This window comes from Pristis pectinata, chromosome 2, assembly GCF_009764475.1.
Source record: "Pristis pectinata isolate sPriPec2 chromosome 2, sPriPec2.1.pri, whole genome shotgun sequence".
Lineage (NCBI taxonomy): Eukaryota > Metazoa > Chordata > Chondrichthyes > Rhinopristiformes > Pristidae > Pristis > Pristis pectinata.
Window position 1 is genome coordinate 130669553 of NC_067406.1, and position 12098 is coordinate 130681650.

Below are 12098 nucleotides of genomic sequence, written 5' to 3' on the forward strand. Positions count from 1 at the left end.
ATGTGCTATGAGGAGAGGTTCGACAGACTTGGGTTGTTTTCTCTGGAGCAGCAGAAGCTGAGGGGAGACCTAATAGAAGTTTATAAGATTATGAAAGACATAGATAGAATTGGTGTCTTTCTCCCAGGGACAAAATGTCTAATACTAGAGGGCATGCATTTAAGGTGAGGGGGGGGTAAGTTCAAAGGAGATGTGTGGAGCAAGTTTTTTACACAGAGAGTGGCAGGTGCCTGGAATGTGCTGCCTGGGGTGGTGATGGAGGCAGATACGATAGTGGCATTTAAGAGTCTCTTAGGCAGATGATTATGCAGAGAATGGAGGGATTGGGACATTGTGTAGGTGGAAGGGATTAGTTTAGTTAGGCATTTAATTGCTAGTTTAATTAGTTCAGTGTAACATTGTGGGCCTGTTCCTGTGCTGTACTGTTCTATGTTCTATTTTCCAGATGCCTGAGACCCAAAGGTGCTCCATTGTCATTTGAGGCCCTTGATCTCCCAATCTAAAGGCACCAGGGAAATAACTGATTGGAAGATAAAAGAAAAGTATATAAAATGCTGAAAATACTCAGAAGACAGGCAGCATCTGCAGAGAGAGAAACTGAGAGAAAGAGAGTTAATGGTTCAGGTTAATGCCCCTTCACCTGAACTGGGAAAAGTTAAAAATCAAACATGTTTAAGTTGAAGAGGAGTGGGGTGGAGAGAACAAAGGACGTATCTGTGATAGTGGGGAGATTGAGGGAGACTGAACCAGGTGAAAGGTTGTGGTGCTGCCTGAGTGAAGGTGACAGAAGCTTAACTACAGCTGATCAGACTGGAGCAGATGAAATTAGAAGGGGATAAATAAGAGAGTAAAAACTTCTAGATACAGTATATGAGAAAAATAAAAACAGAGTAGTTGCTGAAAACCTGAAACAAAAGAGAGTGCTGGAAATACTCAGCAGGTCAGGCAGCATCTGTGAAGAGAGAAGAACTGAGTTAATGATACAGGCTGATGACCCTTCATCAATACTGGCCAACTCTGACACAGACTGGTTATCTGAAATTGTTGTATTCAATGTTAAGTCCTGAGAGCTGTAGTGTACCTGGAGAGCAGATGAGATGGTGTTCCTCAAGCTTATGATGAGCTTTGCTTGAACAGTGTAAGAGTCCAAAGACAGATATCTGTTTGAAGAATTTATTTTTTGTCAGGTAGCAAAGTGAGAGTAAACACCATGTAACTGGAGAGAAGAAGGGGAAGTGTGGGGCTGCTGGTGACTGAGGAACGGAGAGGTGGTTTACATGGTATTGTTTGTTGAACTGGCCCCTGAAAGCTCTGGGGAGGCAGGGGTGCTGGTGGTTGTCATGTTTTCACCTCTTCTTCCTGTACCCCGCCCCCCCCCCCCAAGCCCCCAACCTCTTTGTGCTCCTGCTCCTTGTTGTTGCTATTCTGATGATAGTGAAGTTCACCCTTCACGTTTCTGAAGTAGTGCAAAAGCAACAAGTATTTCCATTGATATAATGTCTTTCACAGGATAAAATATCCCAAGGCATTTCTCTGGATTGTCATCAATCAAAACTTGACACAAGGCCATACAAAGCAAAGAAGTGAAGGTAGTGAGGAAGAATTCAGAGCTTGCGCACTTGGCACTGAAAGCATCATTGCCGAGATGGAGCAAGGTTATGCACAATAGTGAGAATACAAAGATTCTAGATGATTTTAAGCATGGAGGAGATACATAGATAAAGGCACAAGGTCATGAAGCCATTTGAAAACAAAGATTCTTTTTAAATTAAGTATAACATCATGGATCCTGTTGTAGACCTGTTCTGTACTTTGCTTTTGTGTTCTCTTTGCTTGTCTCTTCACATTCTCCTTCTTTGTCTGCCCTTTCCTTTGGGGTGGGAAGTGATGTCTTGCAGTGGGAAATTTAGTCACCAACTGGGGGCAGTATCTTGCCCTTACACCTCCCCAGTTACTCACTTCTAATACACATCCTTAACTCACCCTAACCACGCTCCTTCTCGAAATGCTGTTTGCTCTTTGAACTACCAAGCCAAAACCAATTCCTTTCCTCGCCTCTGCTTTACTGTCAAACCCCTTGCCCTTAACCATCCATCCACTCACACCCATTCATTGTACCAGAAGCAGCTACTGGAAAGCAGAAGAGCATTCATCTTCGACCTTACAATCTCTGTATTTCTCATATATTCTTACACTTCCATTAGGAGTACAATTGCTACAAAAAAAACTGACATCTATGTGCTTTTTGACATTGAATTCCACCTGCTACCTTTTAGACTGTTCCACCATTTTCCAGTTTCCTTTGCTATTCCAAAAAAATGCAAGAGGTTCAGTCGGGGCAGAAGCATAATGATGAATGTCCTGGACTGTAATCCAAAGACCTGTACTTTTGATCAGTTTACATGAATTCAAGTCACATCATGAGCAGCTGGGAAACTTATATTCAGTTATGTACATAATTTGGAATTATAAAAAAAACTGTAATTGATAATGGGTATATCAAGGCATACAGAATTAGTGCAAGAAAGTGGCACTGAGTTAAAGGTGATCAGCCATGATCTTACCGAATGGTGGAGTAGGCTCAAGGGGGCGAATGTCCTACTCCTGTTTCTCTTATGCCCTTAATGATGTATGAGAAATAAAGGATTGTTGTTACGATCTGTCTGAATCACAAATGCCCTTTAGGACAGAAAATCCGCGATCTTTACCAAATATGTGACTCCAAATGCATAGTCATGAAATGGCCTAGGTAGCAAATTAGTTTACCAAAACTACTACCAGCAAGGATAATACCTGGCAGACCACCTGGCTTTGATCTCTGTCCCTGGTTTTTCAATGGGAAAGGCACCATCAGTCCTGTCACAGTATTCTTCATAAAGATAAGGAGCTGCCCTTAAGTTGGGAGAGCTGCCTCACAGATTATTTGAGTCACACTCAGAGCCAACATCCCAGGCTCCTCCATGATCATTCCACCAGCAGGACAGATGCCACAGTGGTGTACAGTCAGGAGGGGAAGCCCTGGGAGTCCCCAACATTGATGGCTAGCCCCATGAAGTGTAGAGGTAACAAATCTGACACAGGCAAGGAAAGTTGCTGAGCATCACATCCTTCAGCTGATAAGAACATAAAAAAATAGAGAATCAGTACTCCTCCATGCTCTGAAGACACAAGGACATGAAATGTATTCTGAACAAGAGACTTTGATGTCCATCACTGAGAGTGGGCTTGGTAGCACCTCCACTCTGCTGGCTAACTCTGAGAGGAAAAAGTTGTCAGCCTGGGTTTGCAGTTGGTGGTGAGAGAACCAACATAAAGTCACAAGCTATTCATCTTCACCAATCAAGTTTAGAACATCAAACACTACAGCACAGTACAGGCCCTGTGGCCCACAATGTTGTGCTGATATTTAATTCTGCTCTAAGGATAAGTCTGTTGCCAATAGATCTGTCCATGACTGTATTTGTGGGTAATCACTGTGCAGACTGTGGTCCTGCCCTCACAATGAGGACATTTCCTCATTATGTAATGTGTCACTGTGTGAAAGTAAGTAGATTCAGAACATATTTAGCAGCTCAGAGCAACAAACAATCCGCTGGAGGGAATCAGCGGGTCGAGCAACATCTGTGTGGGGGAGGAAAGGAATTGTCGATGTTTTGTGTTGAAACCCTGCATCATGTCAGGACTCAGCTCAAGATTCCAGCATCTGCAGTCTCTTATGGCTCCAATTCCTTTCCCTCCACAGATGCTGCTCGGACCCGCTGAGTACCTCCAGCAGATTGTTGCTCCAGATTCCAGCATCCACAGTCTCTTGTGTATCTTTTAGCAGTTTGGACCTGGGTATCTAGGAGGGGCCATGAACCATCAGCAACAGCAAAACCTGTAACCTCAGTCTGCAATTATCATCAGGAGACCAACCCAGTTTCAGTGAGGAGGTTAGAAGAAATGCCAAACCATCGAGGGAGTACCTTCTCCAGAAAGACTGCAGCAGATCGAGGATGTGGCTCTCCAACACAGAGCAATTAGGGATGGAGGATAAATGCTGGTCTTGACAGTGATACCCACATCACATGAGTGAATTGAGGAAAAATGGAAGTATGTGAAATCTGAAGCAAGGAGATAGCACATTTGGCCCAACCAGTCCATGCTGGTGTATATATTCCTCAAGTTCTTCCTCTACTCTTCCCTCCCTGACCCTAATTCCATTCTCTATCATGCATGCATCAAGTCATTCTTAAAATACATTAATACTATCTGCTTCAGCCATTTTACGTAGCAATGACTTTATCACATCACCCTCTGGGTGAAGAAACTTATGTTAAATTCTTCATTTCATTTGGTGATGGCTAGCTTTTCTTGTGAAGCTGAATGACCTACTGACAACTCCTCAAGAGTCTAGACAGGTACCACTAACAATGCTTCCAGAAGATCCACTGGAAGATCTTTGAAGTCACTATCACCAAAACTGACAGAATAATCCTCAGGCATCAACTCTGCTGAACCGGATATTGAGTGTGGAGGCCAGAATTTTGTCTCTTGATCAAGCCTTCTACACCCAGCTTGACCATGGTCAGAGTACCCATGGTGGTCAGAAGAAGTGTTGCAAGGACCTGCTGAAAGAGGAAAAGCACTCTGTCCTCGAAACTGAAAAGAGAGGAATGGAAAGGGGAAACCCCTCCTGCTAGCAGGCAGATGACCTGTGAGGAAACGTCTAGACCTTCTGCAGCTGGGTTTGTGGTTCCAGGATCGGTCTCCTGAGTCATCTTTGAAGACATAAGTAAATCTGTGGTAAAGATCATCTTTGAATTGAGGGATTTCCGATGACAGCTATCTTATATTTATGGCCCCTTGATCTTGGATTCAACATCTAGTGGAAATAGTTTCTGCACATTTATCCTATCAAACCCATTTATAATTTTTAAGACCTCAGTCCACCATTTTCAAGGAAAATAGTCCCTACTTGACAAACCTTCCTTGCTAGTCCAATCCTCTTAACTGTAGTAACATCCTTGCAGATCTTTTCACTCTCTTCACTGTTTCAATATTCTTTTCTGTTGCCTAGAGAGCAGAACCGCACAAAATGTTCCAAAAGTAGTCTAACCAAGGCACAAAATAAATTTAATTTTACCTCCTTGCATTTGTATTCTATTCAACTGTAAATGAATTCCAGTGCTTTGTTTGTATTCCAATGCCTTGTGTTGCTAGTTTTATCAATTGGCATTTCAAGTTCCCTTTGCTGTTCTTACCTATTTAGTTTCTTATTTCCAATACATTAATGGCTCCCCTATTCTTCCTGTTACAGTATATCACATCACACTTTTCTATATTGAATTTCACTTGACATTTATCAGCTCAATCTGCAAGCCAATTCATGTCTTCCTGTGGTTTGTGGTAGTGTCCCCATGTTTACCGCAACCATAATATTGTCTATAACTTTCAACACCATATCACCAAATCATTTATGCAAATAGGAAATGACACATGTCCAGAACAGAGCTCGGCAAGACAATATCTCCCACTCTCTGACAAATGGAAACAACTGAGGTTAAGTCCCATTCCAGGAACTTGAGCACAAAATTTCAGATGGATAATCCAAGCCTGTACTGAGGGGAGCATTGCACCACTGCAAGTGTCCATTTTGGGATGAAATTTTAAACCAAGGATGCTATTCTGAAGAACAAGAGAGTTTTCTCTGGTATCTTTTCTCATGATTCTTTTGTAGGATACGCACATTGCTGGCAAGGAGGCAGTTGGGAGTCAACCACCTGGTCCTGGAGTCACATAGAGGCCAGACTGGGTGTAGACAGCACATTTTTTTTCACTGATGGACATGAATTAACGAGACTGCCAATATTACCCGCTCAAACATTAGTTCTTAAAAAAAACTGATTGTCCATACACTCTCCCAATGCTGTTTGTGTGAACTGGCTGTGTACATAGCAGCTATTATACTTCCTGCATTACAACAGTGATCACTGTCCAATAGTAACTAACAATCTGCTGGAGGAAGTTAGCGGGTCAAGCAGCATCTGTGGGGGGAGAGGAATTGTCCACATTTCAGGTCGAAACCCTGCATCAGGACTGGTAGCAACAAACAATACGCTGGAGGAACTCAGAGGGTCGAGCAGCATCTGCAGGGAGAAAGGAAATGTTGATGTTTCGAGTCAAAACCCTGCATCAGGACTGGAATATCAACCATTCCTTTCCCCCTACAGATACTGCTCAATGCGCTGAGTTCCTCCAGCAGATTGTTTGTTGCTTCAGATTCCAGCATCTGTAACTTTCTTATGTCACGATCCAATAGTACTTCATTGTATGTAAAATATTTGGGAATAATCGGAAAGGGATGTGAAAGGTGCTTCATAAATGCACAACTTTACTTTCTTTCCACTCCCTCCCCCAGTTTTCACTTTGTTAGCTATGTTTCTGCCCCTCTGCACACCAACCCCTTACTTTCCACACTTTAATTTTCATAATGAGCCTCTTCTGTGCACTTTATCCTTATTTGTAAAGTTTGCACAAAGGCACACATCCTAATATGTGAATTGATCTGTAAGCCCGAGCAAGTTCATGGAATTAAGATATAATATCAGTGCAACCAATAATTCTGACAGGATATATTTATTTTTATATTCTAAAAAAAAGGTTATCTGTTTTACTTATCCAGTCACTGGCATTTTATTGCTCATCCCTTGAACTGGGGCAGTTAAGAATCGGCCACATTGTTGAGTTTGCCTCTGTCCAAATGTGGATAATAATAGCAGATTTCCTTCATTACTGAAGTGGATGGATGGTTACAGCAAACTGGTAAGATCCTGGTCACCATCACTGATTCTAGCTTTTCCGTTCAAATTCAAGTAATCACTTGAATTCCGTTTAAATTCAATAATCACTTGAATTTAATTTCTCAGCTGCTGTGGTGGGATTTGAACTCACATCTCTGGATAAATAATCCAGAAACATGAGCACTTTGTTACCATACCCTGACAACTAAATAAAGGCAAAGTCAATTTACCAATTTAAAGTTTGAAATCTTAAATTGTACACAAGATTTATTTTTGGGAGAAGCAGGAGTTGACCTTGAATCCATTCCATCAAAGGTCACAATCTATGTACTCATGAGAATCATGAAAAGCCAAGCAGGGAGGGTTGATGAAAAGTAGGAAGTACGAGGGAGCTGCCACAAAACATTGCTACCTCTCCCCGAGACCGGTGTACAGAAGCACTTCTTGTTTCTGCCTTAATGCATCTGAGCTCTTCCTGTACACCTGATGGGTGTTTTTAGCCAGCGTTGTAAGCACTGACTATGAACCTTTTACGAGGAACTGGACTCTGTCCAACCTTCTGGAATGAGAACAGTGTTGATAGTTTTCAGAGGCCAAAACGGCTGCTCAAAATGGGTCATTAGCTTCCAGCATGCAGAGGCACCGGTGGGTGGAGCACCAGAGACTCTTTTGAAAGGGGGAAAGCAGGTTTGTGAATTGTCACCAAATGCCTCTTCCTACAATCGCAATTCTGCAAAACATCTTCCAGTCTCCACATCTGGAACTGTAAAATAAAAGCTAGCAAATAAGTTGCTTTCATTAGTCTCCTAAAATAAACTAACATATATAAATATTTATTAAATATAAGGCAGTTGCAGAGAAAACATACCAGCAATGAACAGAATGAGTGGCTGGATTTCCAGTTATATCCAACCATTACAGGCAAGAAATTGCATTGGCAGTATATATTCAGAATCATATCAATGTTTTCACTTTAACTTCCTTTTCCTCCCTCACTCCTCCTTCATTCCCTTTCCTTACCCCTTTTTATTTGTCTCCCAGCTTCATCTTCCCTTGGCCTTTCTTTTTGTCTCCTATCCCTTCATTTAGTCACTTCACTCCCTTAAACTTACTTACTCTTTCTCTCCCTTTATTTTCACACCCTTCTACTTCTCTCCCTCTCTTATACCCTCTTGGGTACTTCCTTTCCACACCTCTCATTTCTCCTACTTCCCTTTTCCTCCTCCATTCTCCTGTAAAGATACCAAAAGATGGTTAGGGCATAATTCCAAGGGTTCTGGCTGCACCCTGCCTCTTCACCCAAGTATTTATAAGTGATCCATAGGAGAGCTTGTTGCTTGTCTACTCTGTTCATTCACAGGAGTGATCACTGCATAACCCTAATTCTAATGTAATTCAGTAAGAACCTGACCCATGTTACCACTTAGTCAACCCACTGGTCTTGATGAGTTAAGGCCCACGAATCCATGCTGCTTTAGGTAGGACTACTTTATGTCTCTTTCAGCTTATGCCATGCGTCATGTTGACCTTTACTACAGAATCTTGTCTGTGTAAAACTGGGAGAGCAATGGGACTATATGAAGACAAACAAGGGCCTTCTCCCAACTGACTTAATCAATATTTTTCCCTCAGTCAACATCACCCTAACAGAGATCATCAGGTCAACATCACGTTGCTGATTGTGGGTGTTGCCTTTTGCCTACATTGCACACGTGACTGCACTTCAGAAAGTATTCAATTGACTGTTAAGTGCTTTGGGACATCCTGAGGTTATGAAAGGCGCTATATAAATGCCTTTCTTTCTTCTTTCCTATTATTTTGGCAAACTGCCCATAGCTTTATAATGTAGAAGAATGGTGGGCAGGACTCTATTTGATTTGTCTGTGCATTCTGTTGTTGGAATGTCAGGTGCCTTCATGTTACCACTCAAGAAAATCCTCAAGATAAAGTTTTGAAGACAGCCTGCCTCCTATCCAAGCAGATAGGAACCATTTTGCTGAAATTTGGAGAGCTTCCAGTAAGACACAATTTAAATCAGTGTTAGTATTACAAACAGTCTAAATATTTGCAGACCTGTAGATTTTTCATCAAGCATCTTCTGAAACATGCTTCAGGTTTAATTAACATTTCTGTGGTGCAAATCACATTTGTAGAGAGATGTTAGTTGCTAGCCGCTGACTGTCAGTGAATAGGGCCCTTGTGCATTGTGAAGTCCCACAGCTTGATTTCTGTGTTTATTTAGGAAATGCACATGTATGGCAAGCCAGGGGAAAGGAGAGAGCATGTACTGTAATTTACCACCTGAGCACAGGATGTATAAAGTCCATAATTATTTAAAGATACAAACCGCCAGTCTATTTATTTAATTTCATTCCTCACGAGCACTGTTGGTAGAAACCCAACTTTCATATATTGAATTTGTTTTATGAATTTTATACATTGAAATAAATAAAAGAAAAACTTCTACAGTGAGTTCTAATTCAGGAATTTTAATTAATTACAGATAATTTCACAGAACAGTATCTAGAGATAGGATCACTTTGGTTAAAGCACACTGACAACTATTTCTATAACTCCAGGGATGGGCAAAGGAATTTAAGTTTGGAAGGTCACTTGCACATGTCCTTAATGTCATACAGCCAACATGTGCACACACCTCATTATTGTTATGGAGCCAACTTCGGCATATACATTGCTAATGTTATTTGGCAAACAAATGCAAGTGTCCATAATCTCATTATTTATTTTTAGATGATTACTGAGGGGCCAGGACCTCTGCTTGCCCCCTCCCTCTATATAAATCCTCTTTCCATTTGTTCAGTCATCATTCTCCATTATGGAAAATGTCTGCATTTGTTTTCACTTGGTCTCATCTAGCCTCAAATGGATCAGATGACAGTGAAAAATTGTTGCACATTAAATCTCTTAAATGTGATATTTCAGTCCAGCTGCCTTGTGTCTCCTCACAAATACACTGCAAAATTAACTCATATATTCCTCTTGGAAAACAGAAAATACTGGAAGTCCTCAGCAGGTCAGTCAGCAATTGTAAAGAGGGAAGGTTAACCTGTGGATTCTGGTGGAGAGCCTACACCTGAAACATTAACCTCTCATCCCTCAAACATGCTGAAAGACTGCTGCATAATTTCTGAGTTTACTTCAGGTTTTCAATTTCCATTTATTTATTCTTTCTGTGAACTGGTTGAAGGAACCTTGAGATTGTGAATCAAACTAAATTGCAAATGAACTATTTGCTACAATTTCAATGAAGTTTGACTTGTTCTTTCAGCAAGCAGCATATGGCTTGTTTCCAGTTAACATCAGCAGATTTAACAACTATTATCTCTATCACAGTTCCGGATTAACTGATTATATAAAACCAAAAGTGACCATTGTTGTAGATAGCCATTACTGATTATTACTGAGATGAAGTTTAATGGAAAATAGGACGGGCATCATTATTGTGGCCATAAGAGTGACATTTGAGAAATACTTCTGCTCTGTATATCTTGAGATTCTGTTGCTACAAATTAATAAGCATGAATGAACCTCACATAAACACAAACTTCCCAAGTTCTAGAACATGGTAGTTAAAGGAAAATGTCACACGGATTCATTCATTGCAAACCTCAATATAAATCTTGTGATAAAATGTCTTCACGTGCTCTGAATGGGAGGTAATCCAACTCAGAAGCTTCCCTGGTAAATCTTTCATGTGAGCCCGGTAAAGCTCTGTTAAAGTCTGTGGAGTTCAGCAAATGTAACACAGAGTTCCTTATAATTTCAGCAGCCTCCCATGGCATGTTTATAATGCACAAAAAAGCAAAATACTGCAGATACAGGACATCTGCAATAAAAACAGAAATAGCTTCTGTTTTCATTTGCATATGATAAATATTAGTTCTGGTAAAACACAGTGAATAAGTGAGAATCATTATGATCAGAATTACTTTGATTCAATTTTCACAGAGACTCAAGTGCAGTTCTCAACTCTCAATCAAAAAGCTGGAAGAGGAGCTGTACCTTGTTAAAAGGAACTCAAGAAAACTAAATTTACCACATTCTAAGTGACAAGGTAGGGCTGGTCTACTGCAACATTTAAACTGGTCCATACAACGTAATCCACTGTTGTTGGTAATAGAGGGTTCTGTCAATTAAACATGGTTTCAATAGAATTAGTAAACTAAGAAATCAAGAGGCTTACAAACAAGGCTGAACATTTGGGCATTCCTACGCAATACCTCCCAGCAGGTCGGTAACTGTTTAAGACTCACAATGTGCAGGAAACACAGCATTGTTCAGAAAGGAGAAAAGGTAATTGACCAGAGGAGGTCAAACTGCAGCTTGTCCAAGTTTAAAAGCAATTCATTATTTTCAATTGCTCTCTTTCTGTGGTCAATTACACCTCATTGCTTTGCACAAATATTGCAAAATAATAATTAGCTGAAACTTTGCTACATTCTTAAAAATGAGAAAGCTGATTACTTCTGAAGGGCTCAATCATTTCAACATTCCAAACAATACTGAATCAACTGACACTCATGCTATCTGCTGCCCTACATTTGTCTCATTTATTCTTTACCTTTCTGTTGGCATGTAAAAAAACTGTTAATTAAATACAAGCAGGCAGCTGCAATTACATTCTAATGCTTGTATCTGAAAGAGGAATTATTATTACTCCCAGCAACAAAATACTTTTAACTGCAGCTTCGACAATTTGAAAAAATACTTTTCAGCTGTAAGTTTAACAACTCAGAACACTGATTTCTTCTAGAAATGTAACCTCTTCCTGTTGCCATTATGCCTTATTACAAATAAAACAGTAATTGCATGGACTTACATCAGTTAAGTAATGGTATAATCTATCTCACCACTTACCTCTCTCATAAAACTGAAATTTGGAGGTAGTGACACACAAGGTTTAAAACAAATTAGCAAAGTTTCCAACAGCACAGCAAGGGAAATTCCAGCAGTAGCCTTCATTCTCACAGTCATAATACACTTCACTTTATCTTACTGATTTGCATTGGCAGTAGCAACCATCAAGGAAGCAAGCTCTCTGTTAGGAAAAGCTGAGGGGGACTGCAGCAGAAAGCCTGTGCAATATAAATGATGCCAATTTTAGATGCCTGTAGGCTTTTAACACTGCGGTAGTGGGAGGAACAGTAATACCAGCTTCTAAAAACTGCAAGGTAACCTTCCCACCCCCTTGCGTAGAGACACACCTCCCACAGTTTTTGACTGTCCCAATAGAAACACCTAGTCCACTTTCCAAAACAACAAAGTAAAAGAACAGGAATGGATAAAGGGAAACTG

General features: G+C 40.6%; 1 protein-coding gene across 2 annotated transcripts in view; it reads right to left on the reverse strand.

Moving 5' to 3' along the window:
- The window catches only part of adamtsl7 (ADAMTS-like 7), a 147407-nt gene extending 135550 nt beyond the window's left edge, over positions 1 to 11857 (reverse strand). For both annotated transcript variants that reach the window (XM_052039164.1, XM_052039154.1), the window contains exon 1: positions 11661 to 11857. In XM_052039164.1, coding sequence (XP_051895124.1) covers positions 11661 to 11777 — 117 coding nt within the window. In that variant the 5' untranslated portion in view covers positions 11778 to 11857. The remainder of the gene's footprint in view (positions 1 to 11660) is intronic.
- Positions 11858 to 12098: the final 241 nt, after the last annotated feature.